This window comes from Lineus longissimus, chromosome 15 (assembly GCF_910592395.1).
Source record: "Lineus longissimus chromosome 15, tnLinLong1.2, whole genome shotgun sequence".
NCBI lineage: Eukaryota > Metazoa > Nemertea > Pilidiophora > Heteronemertea > Lineidae > Lineus > Lineus longissimus.
In genome coordinates this window covers 13152540-13177097 of record NC_088322.1, presented here as the reverse complement: position 1 = coordinate 13177097, position 24558 = coordinate 13152540, and the positions used below count along the sequence as shown (strand labels likewise).

The 24558-nt window shown below is 42.4% G+C and overlaps 2 protein-coding genes and 1 long non-coding RNA gene across 3 annotated transcripts; 1 reads left to right on the top strand and 2 right to left on the bottom strand.

The window, feature by feature from the left end:
* Nucleotides 1-146: 146 nt before the first annotated feature.
* On the bottom strand, nucleotides 147-4252 carry LOC135499440 (uncharacterized; the record flags this gene model as incomplete). The annotated part of the gene is made up of 8 exons (XM_064790185.1): nucleotides 147-237; nucleotides 549-788; nucleotides 984-1167; nucleotides 1317-1510; nucleotides 1766-1824; nucleotides 2156-2256; nucleotides 2437-3001; nucleotides 3686-4252. Coding segments are annotated over 8 exons (2001 nt in total), but the record flags the coding sequence as incomplete, so codon positions are not given.
* Nucleotides 4253-12691: 8439 nt separating this feature from the next.
* On the bottom strand, nucleotides 12692-17721 carry LOC135499439 (uncharacterized; the record flags this gene model as incomplete). The annotated part of the gene is made up of 4 exons (XM_064790184.1): nucleotides 17693-17721; nucleotides 15702-15974; nucleotides 13199-13740; nucleotides 12692-12801 (listed from the first exon to the last, which is right to left on the bottom strand). Coding segments are annotated over exons 1-4 (954 nt in total), but the record flags the coding sequence as incomplete, so codon positions are not given.
* Nucleotides 17722-21666: 3945 nt separating this feature from the next.
* On the top strand, nucleotides 21667-24397 carry LOC135499296 (uncharacterized). The gene is made up of 2 exons (XR_010449287.1): nucleotides 21667-21835; nucleotides 23624-24397. It is a non-coding gene; the product is annotated as an uncharacterized LOC135499296 (long non-coding RNA).
* The last annotated feature ends 161 nt before the right edge of the window (nucleotides 24398-24558 follow it).

Sequence of the window (24558 nt, the reverse complement as noted above, 5' to 3'; positions counted from 1 at the left end):
TGATGGCCCTTTCTGTTTGCTGTGCCAAAGCTCAGGATAAAGTCGATAGAGATGCTGTCTCAGCAGCAGATTAAAGATTAAAGAATCAGTAATTGTTGTATTAGTTGGGTGGTTAGTTAGTCTGTTTGCTACTAGGAGTCGCTATCCTATACCTGGCTCCTCCTACGCGTTTCCTGCTCCCTCCAGTAACTCGGCTGTGTCACATCAAGCAGCTTCACAGATGGCGGCACATACCTTCTGGAAGATGTTAAGAACCTATTACGATTACGACAGCAGAAGTTTGCAAGTTTATTGTATGTTTTTGACTGATCAAAATGACTAAATACTTATACTTCCGTGCAGTCTTTTTCGTCATCCTGATCGCATCTACTCCACTGGTCCACTGCGTCTGGAGTATAACCTACGTCCCCACAATTAAGAATAATTGTATAAATCTCCCTCACTAAAGACGCTGCACTATAGATAGTGAAAAGGACAGAGATTATCATTCTGTCCATACTGTCATTGCCTTCAATAGTAACTGAAGGAAACAATGTGCCATTTCTTACCCCTCCATTCTGGAATAGATCCCCTCAATCCCGATAGATGGGGTCTCCTGGGTAATTATCTTCAATTTTCCCTCCCTTGACCTTTGATAGCAGAAACAGACGCAGATGAGGAAAGCTATGGCCATCAGCACACCAAGGACGCACAGGATGATGATCAAAGTCTCGTCGTCTCGCGAGAGCAGGGGATTCTGGATCTCGCAGTGGCTTCCTGTGTAGTAGAACTGGTCGTCTTGATTACACCTAGGTAACGAACATCATATTTGTTTAAATATTATCACCAACTGAGCTCACGCTGTCGAACACATTAAATCCCAGACTGAATGGTATATTTCGTTTCTTTAAACCGATGGCTGCACCCAGGGCCATTCTTGATAGCTCCATGATTTTCATCTTCATAGGACGGCGCAAAATAGCGTTGCATTTGTCATTACATACCTACATCTTGGATCGCCATTCCCGTCAATGAAACACATCCCTCCTCCACACCTGAAAGCCACGCACTTGTCCCGACAGACTGCGCTGATGCGACCAGGAATGGCCGTCTTGTAGCTCAGGCAGGTGTAACCAGGTGGACAGATGTACTCCAAGTTGCACACATCGAAAATGTCAGCTAAGAGGGCTGGAACGCGAAGGCAGAGTCGGGTTCAGTAAAGTCAGTATGAGATATGAACTGATCATACGGAAAAGCACGCACGAGAAACAAGCAATCAGCAAACACTACATGTAGGAAACGGAAATATAGGGAAAAGTTGATTTTGATAAATTTACCTGCGGACGCATGCCTGCTGAACCCAAGGTCCAAGGGGTAACCCTCAATCTTCGTGGACTCGTTGGTGAAGTAGGGCAGTAGGACTCGGTCATTCAGATCCCTGTTAGCACCGAAAAGAGGGTCGGCCTCCTGTAGCTTTATGACGGTTAGCAGGTCCATTGAAATAGTGAAGTCAACATTAACGCTTCCAGCTCTGAAAATTCAAAATCAGTGATGTACATGTATTTGAGCAAGGATCTTCCGCTACAGAGCCGTGATTTGAGACAGGGATATCATCAGAGGCGTATCCAGTATTCAGTAAGGATTCAAGAAGACTAGTCGTCTTTCGTCGTACCGGCAGTGTCATAGGGATCATGGACACATTAAATCGATTTAAGAATGAATGACAGTGAACATTCTGGCAATATATACCAGTAAATTACTCGGCGTAAAAACGTTGAATACTCACGTAATGTTGCGTACGGTAATAGAATCGAAATATTGCAGGATTTCAAAAAACGCGTTGATCTGAAATGAAAGCGTACAAACTCTTACATGTGTGTTATTTGCAGACTGTGCATGTTTATGGCGAAGCGTTATGAAGTGGTTTTCAGACACGTCACGACGCCACAGCTTCATATTGTGTCCACGAAACTTTAGGAAGAGGCATTAACATGTACTTCCAAAAATTCCCGATGGGGTATTTTCGTGCAAGGAGCTGTTTGGCATGTTTCGATTTCAGTTCTGTCGAGTCATTTGAAAGAATTTAAGCCTCTTATAAAAGCTTTACATAAAATGTCATATTTGACGTAGACCAGTGTTTTAAATAATGTTCACATAAGGCTTCTCCTAAACTCACCTCTTCTTTTGTGATCCTTACGAATGTCTCATTCTTTGGCATCGAGTTGTAAAAATTCCGCAGTATCTTTATACTATATTTCACATTCGACTTCTTTCCAGCTATGGAAGAAATAAGATTATCATTATAGCCTGTGAGGAGATTGATCAATTTGTTCAATTATCATGATTATAGATATCATCGGCATTGTCAGTATATTATCTTTTGATAATCTTATGTTGAGCTGACCTTTTATCTCGCAGACTAAGGTTACGTTTGGGGAAACTTTCTGCCACACTTACTGTAGTCAGGTTTCCTCTCGTAAGGCAGGGTAGGTTCAGAAGTCGACGACATTGAAGTGGATGTCTCCGCAATTGTCGTTGTGGCCTGTGATGCCGTTGTGGTGTCTTCATGAGTTGTACTTTCGTGTATCGTGGAAGTTGTTTCTTCGGTTGCTGGGGTTTCAGTTGTTGAAGTTGAAGGACCCGGTGCTACGGTTTTGTTTGTTGTGTTTGTTGTGTTTGTTGGGATGTCGGTGGTGTTCGTTGGTATTTCAATAGTGTTTATGGGTGTTGTAGTGGTGTTCACATGTAGTTCAGTTGTGGTCTCAATTATTGTAGTAGTGGTCTCAGTATCAGTAGTGTTTACAGAACTTGAAGTTGTCGCAACAGTACCAGTACTACTCGAACTTGCAGTCGGTATAACAAGACCAGATGACAACATTATAACTTTAGTACCAGTTGGGAACAAATGGATAGTTTCTCTAGGAGATGGTTTGAAGGTGGTTTTGGCATCTCTTTGTGCTGACTCATGGGAAGGGAGGGTGGTAGTTGGGGTGGTCTTATCTGCCGTAAGGGAACGAGTTACCTGGGATGGTAGTAAATTCCTAGAAACAATTTCCCGTGAAGGTGTCAGATTGGGTGACATTGACACATATGATGCTACGGAAAGAGCTCCTGTAGTAGAAAAGAATGGGGTTGCTGCTGGTGATAACGAAGATTTTTCATAGTATTTTGATGAGTGTTCGAGTGACCATAGCAGACTTTGACTTGCTGTTGTTATAAGAGTTGATGCAGTTAATGCTTGCTCAGGCTGTAAGATGCTTTCAGAGATTGGACCTAAAGCAACTGATGTGGATAAGTATTCGAAGGTTTGGTATGGGGAGGATACTGGCGCATGTACAGATGGTGAAGTAGCTTCGAAAGTTTGAGTTTGCATTGAGGATACTAATGGATATTCTATTGATGATGTCATGGGGTTTTGCATTGAGGATGCCAATGGAGTTTGGAATGATGTTGACCATTGAGTTCCTATTGACCCTGTCGATGGGATTTCCATCAAGGAGATCAATGACGATGGTATTGCGGATAACAATGGAATTGAGGATAACATTGGAATTTCTGTTAGTGATGCAAATGAAGTTTGGAAAGAGGATGGTATTTCCATTGAATATCTCACTAGTGTTTCTATTGTGGACATCGATCTTATTTCTATTGATGATGGCATTTCTATTGAGGATATCAACGATGTTTCTATTTCCATTGTGGATACCACTGGTGTTTCTATAAACGACGATATTTCTATTAAAGATGTCAATGGTGTCTCTATTGTTGATGATGATATTTCTATTGAGGATGTCGATGGTGCTTCTATCGAAGATGCTATTTCTATCGAGGATGTAAATGGTGCTTCTATCGACGATGATATTTCTATTGAGGATGTCAAAGGTGTTTCTATCGACGAGGATATTTCTATTAAAGATGTCGATGGTGTTTCTATTGATGATGATATTTCTATCGAGGATGTCGATGGTGCTTCTATCGAAGATGCTATTTCTATCGAGGATGTCAATGTTGCTTCTATCGATGATGATATTTCTATTGAGGATGTCGATGATGCTTCTATTGAAGATGCTATTTCTATTGAGGATGTCAAAGGTGTTTCTATCGATGAGGATATTTCTATTGAGGATGTAAATGGTGTTTCTGTCAACGATGATATTTCTATCGATGATGTCGATGGTGTTTCTGTCGACGATGATATTTCTATCGATGATGTCAAAGGTGTTTCTATTGAAGATGCCATTTCTATTGAGGATGTCAAAGGTGTTTCTATCGAAGATGATATTTCTATTGAGGATGTCAAAGGTGTTTCTATCGAAGATGATATTTCTAATGAGAATGTCAAAGGTGTTTCTATCGATGAGGATATTTCTATTGAGGATGTCGATGGTGCTTCTATCGAAGATGATATTTCTATCGAGGATGTCGATGGTGTTTCTATCGAAGATGATATTTCTATCGAGGATGTCGATGGTGTTTCTATCGAAGATGATATTTCTATCGAGGATGTCGATGGTGTTTCTATCGAAGATGATATTTCTATCGAGGATGTCGATGGTGTTTCTATCGAAGATGATATTTCTATCGAGGATGTCGATGGTGCTTCTATCGAAGATGATATTTCTATCGAGGATGTCGATGGTGTTTCTATCGAAGATGATATTTCTATCGAGGATGTCGATGGTGTTTCTATCGACGATGATATTTCTATCGAGGATGTCGATGGTGTTTCTATCGAAGATGATATTTCTATCGAGGATGTCGATGGTGTTTCTATCGACGATGATATTTCTATCGAGGATGTCGATGGTGTTTCTATCGACGATGATATTTCTATCGAGGATGTCGATGGTGTTTCTATCGACGATGATATTTCTATCGAGGATGTCGATGGTGTTTCTATCGAAGATGATATTTCTATCGAGGATGTCGATGGTGTTTCTATCGACGATGATATTTCTATCGAGGATGTCGATGGTGTTTCTATCGACGATGATATTTCTATTGATGATGTCAATGTTGCTTCTATCGAAAATGATATTTCTATCGAGGATGTCGATGGTGCTTCTATCGACGATGATATTTCTATCGAGGATGTCGATGGTGTTTCTGTCAACGATGATATTTCTATCGATGATGTCGATGGTGTTTCTATCGACGATGATATTTCTATCGATGATGTCAATGTTGCTTTTATCGACGATGATATTTCTATCGAGGATGTCGATGGTGTTTCTATCGACGATGATATTTCTATCGACGATGTCGATGGTGCTTCTATCGACGATGATATTTCTATCGACGATGATATTTCTATCGACGATGATATTTCTATCGAGGATGTCGATGGTGTTTCTATCGACGATGATATTTCTATTGAGGATGTCGATGGTGCTTCTATCGACGATGATATTTCTATTGAGGATGTAAATGGTGTTTCTATCGACGATGATATTTCTATTGAGGATGTCGATGGTGTTTCTATCGACGATGATATTTCTATCGATGATGTCGATGGTGCTTCTATCGACGATAATATTTCTATCGATGATGTCGATGGTGCTTCTATCGACGATAATATTTCTATCGATGATGTCGATGGTGCTTCTATCGACGATGATATTTCTATCAAGGATGTCGATGGTGTTTCTATCGACGATGATATTTCTATCGAGGATGTCGATGGTGTTTCTATCGACGATGATATTTCTATCGACGATGTCGATGGTGTTTCTACTGAAGATGATATTTCTATTGAGGATGACAATGTTGTTTCTATTGGAGCAGATATTTCTATCGAGGATGTCAATGGGATTTCTATTGAAGATGATAATTTTATTTTGGATGTCAATGAGGTTACTATCGAAGATGATATTTCTATTGAGCACGCATATGATGATTCTATGGACGATGATATTTCTATCGAGGATGTCAATGGTGCTTCTGATATAGATGACACTTCTATAAATGATGTTAATGGTGTTTCTATTGAGTATATCACTGGTGTTCCTATTGAGGATAGCGATAAGGTTTCTACAGCGTATGTCACTGAAGAGTCTATTGACGATAGCGATGGGGCTTCTATTGAGTATGTCACCAGAGAGTCTATTGACGATGGTGATTGGCTTTCCATTGAGTAGGTCATTGGTGTTGCTATGGAGGATAGCAAAGGAATTTCTAGTGAGTATGTTACTGCGGGGTATTTTGATGATAGCGATGAGGTTTCTATTGAGTATCTCACTGAGGAGTCTATTGACGATAGAGATGGGGTTTCTACATGGTATGTCACAAGAGAGTCTATTGAGGATAGCGTTGGGATTTCCGTTGAATAGGTCACTTGTGTTGCTATTGCAGACAGCAATGAGATTTGTATTGAGTGTGTCACTGGGGAATCTATTGAGGATAGTGAGGGAGTTTCTACAGCGTATGTCACTGGAAAGTCTATTGAGGGTAGTGATGGGGTTTCTATTGAGTATGTCAATGTAGTTTTTACTAAGGATACAAATGGTGTTTGGAATGAGGGCAGCAGTTGAGTTGAGGTTGAGGATGCAAGTGAAGAAGCCATACCGTCTTCTGTTGTAGTTTTGAGTGAGGACTTCAATGGACCTTTAATTGTGGACACCAATGCAAAGGCTATTGAGGATGTCACTGGAGTTGGGGATAGCCATGGAGTTTCTATTGAGGATGTCACTGGAGTTGGGGTTAGCCATGGAGTTTCTATTGAGGACGTCAACTGCATTTCTATTGAGGATGTAAATGGAGTAATAGATGATATCAACGAAAGTTCTTTCTCGGATACCAAGACACTGTCTACCCGTGGTGTCTCCAGGGAATCCAAAACGGAAGTAAAAGTGATTGGAGTTGACCACCAAATGTCAGTATCGGAGATTGATATAGACTTATCAGTTGATGGAATAAACGAACTGATGATGAATAATGCAGATTGTGTAATGTTGATGTCCTCATCTCGTTTTGAAGATTTCATTGTCTGAGTGGCCGAACTATAGCTAAACGGTGTTGATTGAACAATATCAGTAGTGGAATTCATTCCTGAACTGGATATTGGTGTGGCAGGTTTGAGTAACGTCGCGGCTACAGAATCGAAGGGAAGCTTGATAAAATGAAGGCTATTTGACGAGTCTAGCAACAGCGTGGAAGAAGTTCCAGGAACGGTGATATATTTGAGCAGTGTTTTGGAATCCCTTCGATATTCAAGTTCTGTCTGGCCAGGTGGGTAGACTAAAGTATAGTCAACCCTGGGCGTGGCCTTAATAGAGGTGGACATAGATGATACGATTGACGTTGACAAACCATCAGACTTCCGTCGACCAGAAGGGACTTGATCTGTTATCAGCGTTTGATCAAAATGAAAATTTGTTGAATATCTTTCTGAGGGTGTTTTGGAAAAATAGGAAGAGTGCCTTGGCAAGTCTTTTTCTGTCGCTGTGACACCTTTGGTGAATGCTTCTGAAATCACTGACATGTCTCGAGAAACCAATATCGGGGTGTGCGTATCAGATATCAATAAAGGACGCGTTGAGGATACAAACGAAGGTTTAGTTGCGGATGTAGGCCTAGATGAAGTTTGTATTGACGTTTTTAATAGAGTTTGGATTGAGGATAACGATTGAGTTTGTGTTGATGATGTAAGAGCAGTTTGTATCGTGGACATTATGGGAGTTAGCCTTGTCGTCATCATATGAGTCTGTTTTGAAGACATCAGTGGTATGTATGCTGAGGAGAGCAACTTAGTGAGTATTGAAGTTGCAAAGGAAGTTTGATCAGGCGATCCCAACGAAGTTATTATTGGAGATACCGTTGTAGATGTAAGTTGAGTTTGTATTGGGGATGCTAGGTAAGTTTCTATTGAGGATGTCAATGCAGTTTTCGAGGACATCTTTCGTATAGCTAATGACGATTCCAAGGAAGATAGCATGGGCAGTACGAATGGTGTATGTATGATCGATACATGGGAAGTTGCCATCGAGGCAATCGCTGGTGATGGGCTAGTTCTAACAGAGGTTGTCTCTACCAACATGGAAGCTTTTTCATAGCTGGTCTCTAAAAATGGGGAAGTTGTAATAGAGGATATGTTTAATGATGGGGCAGTTATTACAGAGGTTATCTCTAATGACGGGAAAGTTGTTGCAGAGCTTATCTCTAATGATGGTGAACTTGTTATATCGGTCATCTCTGACGATGGAGAAGATGGAGAAGAGGTCAGCTCTAATGATGGGGAAGTTGTTACATGAGTTATCTCTAATGATAGAGAAGTAGTTACTGAAGTCATCTCTAATAATGGATACGTTATTACAGAGGTCAGCTCTAATGAAGGAGACGTTATTACAGAGGTCAGCTCTAAAGATTGGGAAGTTGTTACATAACTTATCTCTAATGAAGGAGATCTTATTACAGAGGTCATCTCTAATGATGATGAACTTGTTGATGGGGAAGTTATTGCAGAGGTTATCTCTAATGATTGGGATGTTGTTGCAGATATTATCTCTAATGATGGGGCAGTAGTTGAGAACGATCCGGATGGAATATCCAACGAATGCTGGGTTGGTGATGGGATTTCTGTTACTGCTGTAAAATAAAAAGACACACGGGATGCATCAAGATACACAGATGATGCTGTTACAACAGGTTCTACTCCAGATCTCATTAGCAAGGTGGACTGGGTTGGTAATGGGACCTCTGTTACGACTGAGAGAGGGTGGGAAATCAGTGTTGGTGTTGCTAGGGGCACGAATGATAAGGAAACAGATGGAATTAAAGTCAGCGAGGATGACCGAGAAGGTGATGGGATCTCTGTAACCTCTGTCACCGGGTGAGATATCAATGATGGTGATGCAAGGGGCACTGATGATAACGGAGCAGGTGGTAGAAAGGTCGTTATCAGCGAGGATGACCAAGATGATGATGGGATCTCTGTTACCTCTATCACCGGGTGAGATATCAATGATGGTGATGCAAGGGGCACTGATGATAAGGGAGCAGGTGGTAGAAAGGTCGTTATCAGCGAGGGTGACCGAGATGGTGATGGGATCTCTGTTACCTCTGTCACCGGGTGAGATATCAAAGATGGTGGTGCAAGGGGCACTGATGATAAGGGAGCAGGTGGTAGAAAGGTCGTTATCAGCGAGGGTGACCGAGATGGTGATGGGATCTCTGTTACCTCTGTCACCGGGTGAAATATCAATGAGGGTGATGCAAGGGGCACTGATGATAATGAAGCTGATGGTAGAAAGGTCGTTATCAGCGAGGATGACCAAGAAGGTGATAGGATCTCTGTTACCTCTGTAACCGGGTGAGATATCAATGAGGGTGATGCAAGGGGCACTGATGATAAAGGAGCTGATGGTAGAAAGGTCGTTATCAGCGAGGGTGACCGAGAAGGTGATGGGATCTCTGTTACCTCTGTCACTGGGTGAGATATCAATGAGGGTGATGCAAGGGGCACTGATGATAAAGGAGCTGATGGTAGAAAGGTCGTTATCAGCGGAGATGACTGAGATGGTGATGGGATCTCTGTTACCTCTGTCACTGGGTGAGATATTAATGATAGTGATGCAAGGGGCACTGATGATAAAGGAGCTGATGGTAGAAAGGTCGTTATCAGCGAGGGTGACCGAGAAGGTGATGGGATCTCTGTTACCTCTGTCACTGGGTGAGATATCAATGAGGGTGATGCAAGGGGCACTGATGATAAAGGAGCTGATGGTAGAAAGGTCGTTATCAGCGAGGGTGACCGAGAAGGTGATGGGATCTCTGTTACCTCTGTCACTGGGTGAGATATCAATGAGGGTGATGCAAGGGGCACTGATGATAAAGGAGCTGATGGTAGAAAGGTCGTTATCAGCGGAGATGACTGAGATGGTGATGGGATCTCTGTTACCTCTGTCACTGGGTGAGATATTAATGATAGTGATGCAAGGGGCACTGATGATAAAGGAGCTGATGGTAGAAAGGTCGTTATCAGCGAGGGTGACCGAGAAGGTGATGGGATCTCTGTTACCTCTGTCACTGGGTGAGATATCAATGATAGTGATGCAAGGGGCACTGATGATAAAGGAGCTGATGGTAGAAAGGTCGTTATCAGCGGAGATGACTGAGATGGTGATGGGATCTCTGTTACCTCTGTCACCGGATGAGATATCAATGATGGTGATGCAAGGGGCACTGATGATAAAGGAGCTGATGGTAGTAAAGTCGTTATCAGCGAGGGTGACTGAGAAGGTGATGGGATCTCTGTTACCTCTGTCACCGGGTGAGATATCAATGAGGGTGATGCAAGGGGCACTGATGATAAAGAAGCTGTTGGTAGTAAAGTCGTTATCAGCGAGGGTGACAGAGAAGGTGATGGGATCTCTGTTACCTCTGTCACTGGGTGAGATATCAATGAGGGTGATGCAAGGGGCACTGATGATAAAGGAGCTGATGGTAGAAAGGTCGTTATCACCGGAGATGACCGAGATGGTGATGGGATCTCTGTTACCTCTGTCACTGGGTGAGATATCAATGAGGGTGATGCAAGGGGCACTGATGATAAAGGAGCTGATGGTAGAAAGGTCGTTATCAGCGAGGGTGACCGAGAAGGTGATGGGATCTCTGTTACCTCTGTCACCAGGTGAGATATCAATGAGGGTGATGCAAGGGGTACTGATGATAAAGGAGCTGATGGTAGTAAAGTCGTTATCAGCGAGGGTGACAGAGAAGGTGATGGGATCTCTGTTACCTCTGTCACTAGGTGAGATATCAATGAGGGTGATGCAAGGGGCACTGATGATAAAGGAGCTGTTGGTAGTAAAGTCGTTATCAGCGAGGGTGACAAAGAAGGTGATGGGATCTCTGTTACCTCTGTCACCCGGTGAGATATCAATGAGGGTGATGCAAGGGGCACTGGTGATAAAGGAGCTGATGGTAGAAAGGTCGTTATCAGCGAGGGTGATCGAGATGGTGATGGGATCTCTGTTACCTCTGTCACCGGGTGAGATATCAATGAGGGTGATGCAAGGGACACGGATGATAACGGAGCAGGTGGTAGAAAGGTTGTTATTGGCGAGGATGACTGAGTTGGAGATGGGATCTCTGTTATCGCTACCACAGGGTGTGATGTCAGTAGAAGTGAATCAAGGAACAGTGATGATGAGGGAGGAGATGGGAGTAAAGTAGTCACCAGCAGCGAGGATGAATAGGAAGGTGATAAAAATTGAGAGGATTGTAGTATAGTCGTCATCAGCAAGGATGGATGGAAGTGTGATGGAATCTCTATAACCGCAGACACATATTGTGATATCAGTGGTGGTGATGCATGGGACACTAATGATGATTGAGAAGATAGTGGTAAAGTCGTCATCACCAAGGATGACTGGAATGGTGATAGGATTGCTGTAACAATTGTCACAGGATTAGATGTCTGTACTGGTGATGCAAGGGAGACTGTTGAGAAAGGAGCTGATGGTGGAAAGGTAGTGGTCAGCAAAGATGGCCGGGATTGTAATGCCACATCTTTTCCTGGTTTCCCCGGCTGTGGCATCAGTTGTGATGATGCAAGAGACACTAAAGATAAGGGAGCAATTGGAAGTGAAGTCGTTATCAACGAAGATGACAATGCTAGGGATTGAACCTCGGTTAGAGCTGTCACAGGGTGTGGCGTCAGTTGTGGTGATGGAAGGAACATTGATGATAAGGCAGGTGATGGGAGTACAGTCGTCATCATCGAGGATGATCGGGTTGTTGGTGGGATCTCTAGATCTGTTACCACTGTCACCAGGTGTGACATAAGTGGTTGCGATGCAAGGGACACTAATGATATGGTAGCAGGTGGTAGTAAAGTCGTTATCAACGAGGATAACCAAGATGGTGATGGGACTTCTGTTACCAATGTAACAGGGCGTGATATCAATGGAGATGATTCAAGGGACACTGATGATAAGGAAGCATATGGAAGTAATGTTTCCCTCATTGAGGATGACTGGGACAGTGATGTCAGTGGAGGTGTTGCAGGAGTCACTGATGATAAGGGAGCAGGTGGGAGTAGAGTTGTCACCAGCAAAGATGACCGGAATGGCGATTGGACCTCTGTTACCACTGTTATAGGGTGTGACATCAATGGTGGTGATGCATGGGACACTGATGACAAGGGAGATGATGGTAGTAAAGTCGTTATCAGCGAGGATGACCGAGATAATGATTGGACCTTTGTAACTACTGTCACAGGGTGTGGCACCAATGGTGGTAATGCATGGGACACTGATGACAAGGGAGATGATGGTAGTAAAGTCGTGATCAGTGAGGATGACCGAGATAGTGATGGGACGTTAGAGTCGTGTTTCAATGGAGGTGATGCAATCGACACTGATGATAAGAGGGCAGACGGGAGTAATGTTGCTCTTACAGAGGATGACCGAGATCGTAATGCCAAATCTGTTACCACTATCACAGGGTGTGACATCAGTGGTTGCGATGTAAAGGACACTGATGACAAGGGAGCAAATAGGAGCAAAGTAGTCATCACCAAGGTTGACTGGGAAGGTGATGGGGTCTCTGTCACCATTGTCAGTGGTGGTGATGCAAGGGACACGAATGATAAGGAAGCAGATGAAAGTAAAGTCGTCATCATCATGGACGGCCGGAATGGTGATACCACCTCGGTTACAACTGTCTCAGGCTGCGACATAAGTGTTTGTGATGCAAAGGACACTAATGATAAGGAAGCAGATGGTAGTGTAGTGGTTTTGAGTGAAGATGACCGGGCTTGTGACTGGACCTCACTTTCTAATGTCACAGGTTGTGATATCAATTGTGGCGGAGCTAGGGATACTAATGATAAAGGAGCAGATGGAAGTAAAGCCACCAGCGGCGAGGAAGATCGGGTTAGTGGTGGTATCTCTGTCACCATTGTCAAAGGTTGTGATATCACTTGCGGCGAAGCAAGGGATACTGATGTTAAGAAAGCAGACGGTAGTAAAGGCGTTATCAGCGAGGGAGACTGGGTTGGTGATGGAACCTCTGTTACTGCTCTTACATGGTGTGATCTCAGTGTTAGTGATACCTCAATAGCCCGAGGTGATAACAGATTTGGTATAAGTATCAATGATGACTTGGTTAGCAATGAATTCTCTGTTATTTCCGTCAACGAGAAAGAAATCTGACGTGGCGACACGCTCTTAGACACTGATGAAAAGGTAGCAGGTGGTGGCGTGGATGTTAGCTGCACGATTGGCTGGGTAGGTGACGAGAACTCTGTTGCTGCTGTCAGAGGGTAGGACATACTTTGAAGTGATGGTCCTTGAAATGCTAATCGCGAGATTGAATCTGGACTTGTCTTTGTCGGCAAAGAAGACTGGGCTGTTGATGAGATATCTGTTACTGCTGTCAGAGGGTATGACATACTTCGAAGTGATAGCCCTTGAAATGCCGATCGCGAGATTGAAGCCGGACTTGCTGTTATTAGCAAAGAAGATTTCATTGTTGATGGGATCCACGCTCTTGATGTCAGAGGGTGTGACATCTCTGACAACCCAAGATACGCTGATAGATAGGTTGAAGTTGGATTTAGTGCTATCAGCGAGGATGACTGAGTTGCTGGTGAAATATCTGTTACTGCTGTCAGAGGGTATGGCATACTTTGAAGTGATGGCCCTTGAAATGCTGATCGCGAGGTTGAATCTGGCCTCATTGTTGTCAGAAAAGCAGAATGGGTTGTCGATGAGATATTTGTTACCGCTGGCATCTCTTGGGGCGATGGTACTTGAAATTCTAATCGTGAGGTTGCAGTTGGACTTGGTGTTATCGGCAAAGAAGATTTGATTGTGAATGGTATCCTAGCTCCTATTGTCCGAGGGTGTGACATCTTTGATAACCCAAGATACACTGATCGCGATGTTGAAGATGGACTTGGTGTTATCAGCAGGGATGGCTGAATTGCTGATGAACTATCTGCTGCTGCTGTCTGGGGGTAGGTTGTTTGTGTTGTTGTAGCTGAACTCGCCAGAACGGATGACTGGGTTGGAGATGGGATCTGTGCCACTGCCTCCAGGTGGTGTGACGTGATCTGCGATGATCCAAGAGAAATAGTTTGTGAGCTGACATCTGATGATGTCCCCGATGTTCGCAGCAAAGTTGTTGACTGGGTTCGTGATGACATTTCTGTTACAAGTGTCGAGTAGTGTGGGATTTGTCTTGGTGAAACAAAACTAAAGGTTTGCTCCGTTAATGAAGAAAGCAATGCAACAGACGATTGAATTGGTACTGGTATCTGGGATAGATGTGGTCTTGCTGATGACTGTTCAAATAATAGCTGCGGCGTAGGCGCCGATGGCAACTCAATCGATACCCATTGTGACCTGGTTATTGTCGACCTCAGACTCAGAGACGACTGAATAGAGGATTTTAGTGATAATTGCGAAGTAACTGATGACTGAACTTGTGACGGCTGTGATCTGATGTGTGAAGACAGTGCCAGTGAAGCCAATGTGGACTGAGACGCATATTGCGCATACGAAAAGGCTGATGGGGTTAACATGGTTGTCACTTTCGACGATTTCAACGATCTGCCAATATGTGCTAGCTTGGATGAAGCGGACATCTCTCTAATGGAGGTTGGGAAGGATGTAATTGGTATTTGTGAAACTGATAGTAGTGGTTGTGGTGTTATTGAAGGTATTACTGATGACAGTGGTTGAGGTGTAACTGAAGACGTCACTGATGACAGTCGTTGTGATGTTAATGTAGGTACCACTGATGACATTGGTTGCGGTGTTAAAGATGGTTTAAATGGTAGGAGATGTTCAGATGACACTGAAGATATCACTAATGGCAGTGGTTGTAGTTTCAAGGATTCTAAAGGCAGGGACTTTGACGGTAGTATGAGCGTCGTTTCTTCAGATGTCAGCATTACAGATCTTGAAATGTCTTGAGCAGTTCGGAACGGAGTTATAGCAGCTTCAACTGTTGTGGACAGCAGAGATAGGGTCGCACTTTGTAACAAATATTCTGCCGTTTCCACTGTTGTGGGCAACAGATTTAGCGTTGCACTTGGTAACAGAGCCGTCGCTGTTTCCACTGGTGTGGACAGCAGAGTTAGTGTTTCACTTGGTAACAGAGATTCTGTAGTTTCCACTGTTTTGGGCACCAAAGTTGGCATTGCACTTCGTAACAGAGTTGTCGCAGTTCCAAATGTCGTAGGCAACAGAGTTAGCGTTGCACTTGGCAATAGATTTGTTGCAGTTTCCACTGCTGTAGGCAACAGAGTAAGTGTTGCACTTGGTAACAAACTTGCTCGCATTGCACTTGGCAACAGGACGGTTGCAGTTCCCTCTTCTGTGGGCATTACCGTAGCCGTTATTGAAGCTGCCGCAGCTAACACGCCGTTTCTCAGTGATGGTATTGAAGGTACAATCGTCAGCTGCTTCTTGGCCGTGAATGACATCGATAACTTAGAATGTACATTGAATGAAATTGATCCTGGCAATCCAGATATCATTGAGGTTTCTGTGACGGAACTTAGAAAGGAAAAATCTGAAGAAGGATAAAATGATGAGACATATTTTTTAGATTCTGCGACATATGATGGTGGACCTACAGGAGACTCAAAAGATGAGTGAATTGACGAAGTATTAAGTTTGTGAGAATCTATATGAGGAGCAGTAGATAATCTAAGCGGAGAATTTTTCAATGATTTCGATGACGAAGATGATGATAGCGGTAGTGATAATGACAAAAATGGTGCCTCGGATGGTGGAGATGATGAAGATAATGACAATAGCGATGATGATGATACTGATACTGATAGTGATGATGATGATGGTGGTGATGGTGTGGCTAGGCCGATGAATGAAGTTCCACGAAACGGTGAGCTCAAACTCAAATGGTTATCTCCTGCCGATGATACATCGTCTACTGATTTCACAAAATATTTTACACTTTCCCAAAACGTACTACCTTCGTACACTGAGCTAGCACTCACTGAATCAACCTGGGCAACTTTCAAACTGAGCAGAAAAGAAGACGATTGGTATGGAGGTGATCGAAAAGTGGGAGTAACTTTCGTCATATATCTTGGAGAACTTGATTTGGGAAGTGGAGCACTTGGGGTCCCTAATGACATATAACTTTCAGATAACAGGAAAGATGGTAGAATCGACATTTTCAAGGTCAATGATTCTATGTTTAATGCTAGGGAGCTATCAAGACTTACGTGGCTTGGAAATAAGGATGGGTCTGTGTCAGTTTGTTTGTGATTGAAAGGCGGTGTTATGGTTTCAAGCATAGACGTCAACCGTGAAGGCTTTAGCACTGCTGGCCCAGTAGTTAGAAAGGCACTATCTTCCTCGGAAAGTCCTGAAGAGGGGAGGAAGGGCTGACCGGGTGATGGTGACGAAGTAGCCACAACCAAACCCGAGTCAGTTGATTTTGCTGTCTCGAATGTTGTGTGAAAATCTGCAAGTACTGTGGCTTGTTCGAAGATGCTCGAATTAATCTTTTCAGTCGGCCTATGAGAGCTTGTAACTGCCGGGAGCTTGGCCAGTTCAGGTAGCCGATCTAGTGAAGCAGTAAGACCTGACAAACCCTGTGACCCCGATTGTGAATACTGGTGGGACGTATGATAACCTGAACTGATGCTGATTGTTTTTGGTGTTGCAGTTTGTGACAACAAAGTCGTCGAAAATACTATTTTCGTAACACTTTTTATTCTTTTATCGATTAACACACTATAAGGGATGGATGTTGTTATAATTGCTGGTGTTTCTGGCATTCTTGCAGGGTGTTTGTCTTTAGTAATTTTCGATAATACACTTGTCGGTTCTATCAGTTTTGTTGTTCGCCTGATTACTGTATATGTTATCGATTGTGCTGACAGTATAGATGATGTCAATATTTTTGTTTGCATATATTCTGTTAGCGATTTCGATTTTATTGGTGATGCCAAATTTATTGGTTGTGTAGCTTTTGTGGGTTGTGTTGATGCTGAAGGTTTGGTGAGGTGTGATGTTTTTATAGGTTGAGTTGATTTTGTAAATTGCGCTACCTTCGCAGAATTTGTTAAATTTGTAGATAGTACAGGTTTTGTTGGCTTCGTAGGTAGTCTGGGTTTTGTTGCTTGCGACTGTGTTGAGTTTGTTGTTGTATTGTGTGTTTTTTCTGTATGGGGTCTCTTTGGGCGATATATTGGCGGTTTTGGCCTCGCATATGGGTGATGTGGAAGATTGCCCATTGAAGAAGGTTCATAAGAGACAGAGGTCGATGGTGCTGTTGGGTCAACTGTAACTGTAACTGCAAGAAGAAACAAAATATGGCCCCCAAATATATCGGGGTTTTTTTCATCATGATGGTCATCAGTATAAATATTTAAGTTACAAGCACATGCGCTTACTAAGGTTTCCTACTGTTTCATGCGATGATCTTGTCGCACTGTTGCATTACCGGTATACTAGAAGAAAATGCAGTGGGCGACTATGTAGGCAAGAGCATTTTAATCACATGAAGATAACTAGTTTGCCCCGTGGGTGCGGGCCATCTTCAGGGGACTAATATAATACGCACATTTAGGGGACTGGGCCGTATTTTAGTTAGTATCAATTTCTTATTCCTCGTACAAACGTGAATAGATCCGATGTATTGTGAGATATTGGTGACTTCGTATAAGTTAATGTGACCTATTGCAGTATTGGCTGCGGGTTATCGACTCCCTTCGATTCAATAAACTTACTTCTTGTTGGTTGCCTCCGGGAAAAGCATCCCATAGCGGAGCCCAAAGAGAGTGTGGTCAGCATAACAGAAGTCAAGAAATTATCTGGAGTCATTTTTGACTGAAAAAGAATGAAATAACTTCAGCAAATACTTATTGTGGTCCGCATGATATCATAGGGCAGAGTCCGAAGTAATCGGTGTTAATGATGAACTGGGATTTCATATAGTTCTCTACGACAATTCTTCGAATACCCCCTCGCAATTCCTACCAACTGTCAAATTGTTGCATCAGCTCCCCTAAATGGGAAAGCAACGTTCACACATTACTTTTTGATACTGAATCGATCCTGAGCATTAACACTATTTATCATGTCTATGATAATTCCCTAATCGATGGTATGAAGTCATAATCTTCTTATGAGGCGTAGTTTCATTGTAACTACATGTACATTCACATGTATCTAGACGTTGTGTAGGTCTAAATAAATACATTGTACATGTTCAGGTCTTTGGCCTCATCTTTCAAGCCCCTCGTCAATTAAGCATTTTTCAATCTTGCCTTCAGCGAAGTGGAGGCCTTGTTAGGATAAGTACTGTATATTCATTCGCCTATTTCCAAAGGCGGGACCGATCAGAACTGACCCCTGAATGACTCATTGCACAAGAGCACACGGGGGATGTTTGATTCGGTACTGATTGGAACCTCTGGACCTAAACCAACATTCAAACATCGCATTGCGGAAATTCCTGAATTAGTAATAAGTGAAGGGAATCGACGTAGCGCAGTAATTTGCATGATCTTTTGTCAATGGCCTTGCTGAATAAATCATTGGTATCACGGGAGCGCTACTCTTGACATTCATGCTGAGAGATTGCCTATCATTAAAAATTATATAAAGGATGCTCAGGACAATAATAGCGAGCCGGCATATACTCCCATAGCCAGAATAGCAGCTGCGTTGGAGCGCAAACCAACTCTGGATGAGTTTTTTAAAGATGGTGGGCGTTTTTGTCTAGCTTGTTGACCACAACGTATGTATTCCAAAAGATAAGAGCGAAAATCTCCAATGATACAAAACAAGTCATAAACCAGGGACACCCTCCACTTTCCCGATGTTCTACTGTTGAGACCCCCGCATGTTTCCTAGCAGCCTGACCTTCGTTCGGGTAACCATTCCTAATAGAAAGTCAGTCTTTGATGGATATATAGTTCCTGGAGAACGGGGCTTGGGAGCCATTATGTACAGAAACGGACTTAAATACACTAGTCAGGTGTGTGGTACTGAGGATTAAGGCGACTCTTTTTACAATCTTTCGGACGATATCTGCTTAAACAAACCTCGATTTTCTGTCACGTCGTGGGGAGGAGGTGCACCCTCTATATTTAGCCAACAGAAATACGTACCAAATCGTTCTTACACACCTTAGTTTTCTCTTCTAGATCCTTGATATGCTATTGTGTCAATCCTTATCGTCTGAGGAAACGTACTCGAACGACTAATAAATCAACAAAATTATCACTGAGCCAGAAGATGGGCGTGGTCCTTATTACAGCCATATTAACATCAAAACCGCTTCTTCCAACTGTGGGTTAGACGAACACAAACTATAGGGTAAATTACGGCACAATCACAAGAAAGTGGTGTCTCACCCTGAAAACAATTTACATAGTGTGTCTAAGGAGTACACAGATGGTTGTTGCAGACAGGTCGAGTCGGCACAAAACTAATTTTGTGTGTGTTGTCCTACCGAGTAATGATTCTCAAAGCATGGAATATTGGTTTGAAGTTATCTAAAATGTCCCGAAATGGCGTTCAGGATGAGGCTAAAGGCCGACCTATTATCATAATTGCTTCTGGTCATAATTGAGGGGCTAAATGATCTTAGAAGAGGACTTAAAGACACTACTTTTGTCCAGCGACAACATAACCCGATGACTCTATTATCCATTTCCCGTGAGCCCGTAACTGGGGTTAAGTTCGTTCATAACAGTGTCATCCCTAACGCAAGGGCCAGCCAGCCTTGTCTTTGCCAAACACGTGGCGAAAAGGCAGTTTGTACCCTTTATTCAACTAGCTCGTGGCTAACTAACGTACAGCATAGGAAAGCGCTAATTTACCAGCGGGCCTCGAACCTACGACCTTCGGTGGAGGTGGAGAAACTTGTAAGTAGTTTGGTGTGACCTGGGGATGAGTTGATCTTTGTTGCTGTACAGCTTAAGAATCAATAATTGGGTATTAATCTCTTAAATAATAAGTAATACATGTATAAGTAACTATTGATTGTGATCAGACTGATGCACGTCCATGCAGCGTTTCTCTTAGAATGTGGTGTCTCTACTTAATATCTGCAACTATCTAGTCTGAACTGACGCCTGGTACCGAGGTAAATATGTCCCGATCTATATTGTGTGTTCAAGAGCTTATCCAAACGCATGTTCTTCCAATGTGTATCATCAATTACATATGCTGTCATCAGAATCATCATCACATTGTATTTATTTCAAAAGTATTGGCTACATTCGTTTTTTGCATGGGAATTGCCATGTAGATAGCGTCTATGTATCAAGCCAGCCTATCTACTTCTGCACTAGCACCAAATGTCAAAAATCAGCATTCCCAGTACCACTGGAAATACGGAGTACACTTCTGGCATCGAAATAAACAGCGAATGTTAAATAATATAGACGTTACATTGATTCTTCTTTCGCTTCCCCTGTGGAAACCTGTTTTAAAATATAGCAGAGCCAACTATTATACACTGCAGAAATATCTTCTCCGTTCATTACTTTGCCAGTCGCGTACACAGCTATTTCTGATGACACTCTGGTGTAGGCAAAAATTGTGTATTCTGCAGTACAGAGTTAACATTGACTGACTCATTAAAATTGCCTCGGCGATTAAAAATATTAGATGAAAAAGTAATGTGGTTGGAGAATAGCAGTCCAGGAAACTTCAAACTTTTGACATTGTGAAAATATTTGAATGAATTTGATTCAAATGTAATTGTGACTTACCACTCGCCATCTCTGAATGCCGTTTGTGCAGCCCTATCATGACGTCAAAAAAGCAGCTGACAATGTACATGTCTGTTGAGACATTTAGCCAAGTCTCAAGCTATATACACCTTTCCAGAAATGGGGCGCTGAGTGTCCGAAATAGTGATGTCATAAGGGGAAACTAGGCCTTATGGTGGAGGGACAAAGGAGATAGTCATGGTTGACCCACACACTTGAATGCCTTTAATGACGGACGGGGGGGGGGGAAGTTAGTTCCAATGCAAGCCACAAATTTCGGGAAGAATGTATAGATTTCACAATTTTCATTTGTAAAGTGACACTTTTCAGTTGTCGTTAATAACATGAAGATGAACACGTCATTTCTCGAAGACAGGGCTACATGCAAGTCACGATGCGGGTCTCCGGCCTGACGCACATACCCAATTTTCGTTTCAAGAAAAAATCTAAATAGCCACAAATCACAAAGGACGGTCACCTACACATTGGAATTTCCTCTAACTGGTTGGGATTAGGGTGAATACTTCATCAGTGCAATCATTAATCAGAAGTAAGCAAAATGGGCAACCAGTTACAATCAGATCTAATTAATTAGCTAATTAAATTGAGGCTAGTTACGGGACCAGTAGATAATGATCGAAGAGACAGGCGACGGGCGACATAGAAATTAATGACGTTGGAAATACGATCTTTGTTTCGGTGGATGGCCATAGAGCCAACCGCGTCCCCACAGATATCTTACATAATTATAGTACTAACCATTAGTGCTAGGTGTTTCAAGATATATCTCACTAACACTTTTTAATCACAGTCGTCCCAATGACTAAATTTACATACTTTGAGGATACTCGTGTCTGAAATTGAATGTGTCGATTACATTCAGCAACAATTGGTAGAACAATCACATAAATAACTTGACTTAGCAATGTTCAGCCCGGGCACGAGGTTTTATTGAATTTGTCATGGTAACTCTCCAAGCCAAGAAGAGTGTTCTCGGGAAAATACATTATTCAGCAACATTATGAGGCATTGTGGGTTTCAGTAATTTAGAGACAGTCGTGTTACGCACTTGGCAGATACCAGCAACATACGGATCAACCTTTAGGATAGTTTTGTAATTTACCAAAAATGGCTTTGAAAGTTTTGGTGAGTACAACTACTTTGTCCTATATTATGAGGAGCCTGCCCTCGTTTGCAGCATTTGAACGATGATTACTTTTCTTTTCTGAATGCTTTTTTATTCATTTTGCACGGTTTATTCTAAGATTTTAGATACAAAGCCACTAAAGACCATTTTGAAAGAAGACCGTCAGAGTTCGAACTTCGTCGTTCGTAGGATTTGCAAAACCGGCATATTCAAGTTAGAGAAAGAATGAGTTGTGAAAGCGATTTGTCCGATGGCCAAATAGTCATGTTCGGGTTTCGCTCGTAAATGTAGCTCAATGAAACTAGTCAAGAGTATTAAAATAATTGCCATGTTTTAGTTCCTATGCTACTAGTATCATCGACTATATCTTTTTCGCGAAACCTGTGCTGATGGAGAAGTTGTATTGCTGTAGCCAGTCTACAAAACCAGTTTCAGATTTATCCTCTGGAGTATTTGAAGTGGATAACATTTGTAATTTTTGCCATAAATAAGCCATGATTTGGACATTATATACGTTTAGCATTAGTACACAAATGTATTAATTATTGTACAATTGAGTGTAATAGCATTACTCGATGTCATGGTTCTGAAGCTGCCCTAATGGAACGATTCCCTCGAGTGATGTAAACGCATTTGCTCATTTTGTCATTCCAGATGGATTGGACCTCGGGACCAATCTGTATTTTGCTTGAATGTCTTCATCTAAAGAGTAAAGTAAGACAATGGAAGACAGTAGACGTTCGCCGGGTTTGATTAATTGGGACATTTTTGATGTGCAAAGGTCTTGTTCACACATTTGACTAATTAATTACTTTTTCCCCTAACACGTATCTCGTAGTAAAAAGAATTGCAGGCCTCAATACACGGTCTATTGTTTTTAAAGGGTAACTCGTGTTAAATTGCACCACATAATGTTTTAGCTGTTTTTGACAAATGACTACGTCACTTTCTCATAAATCGTTAAGGTTTTCGAATCGAAATGCACATTTTCTAGAAATTGATGGTTTAATCCCGCCCGGACGGCTCGCTTCGATGCCGTTTTCGTTGATGACGTTACAACATGAACATTTTCGCGGTCGCGGTGGTTTACATTCAGCGATTCTATAATAAATCTAATCAAAAATGGAAAATTTGAGCTTTACATTTGTGATCAACAATCAAAAACGGACGTATTTCCGCAAAGTTGTAAATCACATCACAGAAATCCCGCTCGCATAATTTTCCCAATTCCACCATTACTGCCTAATCAAAGGGTAATTAGGGCAAATAAAGACAACATCTACTCCCAAGCAATAGCTTTCAAGGGGGTCGATAAGTCGAAATCGGTAATGGCAAATAACTGTAATGTTTGACATGGTAGGTCGTGAAGGACAGTTCTATTGATTCGTTTACCTCGTTGACATGGTTTTGAGAATCGAAACAATCCAGTTCAACTTGAGATAAACATGTTTCAAGTGTGAGGAGTCAGTTGTCGTTGTTCACAGCGGTTGATATCTTGCCCAATCATCATGGCCACGCGAGATTTCGCGGGATCTGTGGAAATTGCGAGATCTCCGGGAACTGGGCAGAAAAAGTATGAGAATGGTGATATCATATATTGGGGCCCCCTGAAAAAATCTTGTGGTATTAACCACGTTTGGTCTTCTCCCAATCACTGCCGATGATAAAATGGTCGGAGAAAAAAATGCAGACCATTTTTTCATGCAAGTGTTTTCCTCAATGCTTGATATCATCGACTTTCATGTATGGGTCGCACAACCTCATAATCCACTGATTTGTTCTTGCAGATCGTCCTTCTGGTGGTAGGAATAATCCTTGAGCCGGCCATGTCGCTGTCCTTTCATTACGTCGACTGCGTGAACAAGTGCTACTCTAAGTTAGGGAAAGGAAATTTTAAGTGTCGTTCAACGTGCTCGAAGTACTGCGCGGGGAGATTCTCGTCGTCACGGTGTTGGCGGTACAGGCAGGGCAAACTTAGGTTTTAATGACAACACCAACGATGCAATCCCTGGTTCAGGGGTCTACGATTACTCGAATCGGCGTAGAGAGATCGAGGCTGGAAACATGGATAGCGGAGCTATCAATCAGAAGCCTTCATAGAATTGTCGACCAAACTTTCGTTCTGGAATCAGGAAATTCCATAAACGATTTTTTTTCAACTCGGATTCATCCGCATTTATAGGCTACTCAGGGAGATATATGGATGGTAGCCTGTCATGGATTCTAGTTTTCAGTCTTTCGTGTTTGCCAACTACCGTTATTCGTATTTGACGCATAATGCACCTTCAACTAACTTGAAACACTTGAAAAATAGCCAAAAAAGGAACATTGCAGGTCGAAACTGATTGAGACTAAACTGGATGATAATTGTGGGCACTCTGGATTAGTATGGGGCGTCGTTTGGGTTTCACTTTAATTTCACTAGGGGTTAATAACACCAAAGACATGTGTGTAGGTCAACTGCATTCTATGCTTATTCCTTCTATACTGGAGAAAAATTCATCTGTCAATAAAAATTATTTTGTCCTGTGCAAATGAAAAAAAAGAAAGTGTGTCGCTGACGAACTCGTTGGTTTTAATTGGAGATGGAATTGAAATACTTTCGCCGCTTCATCTCCGTCACAGGGTTGAAGATATAGTTTAGGGCGAAAACTCCTACTCTTAGGATCATTGATTGACTGCTAACACGCTTAAAGACGGGTGACGCTGATTGAGGTCAGTT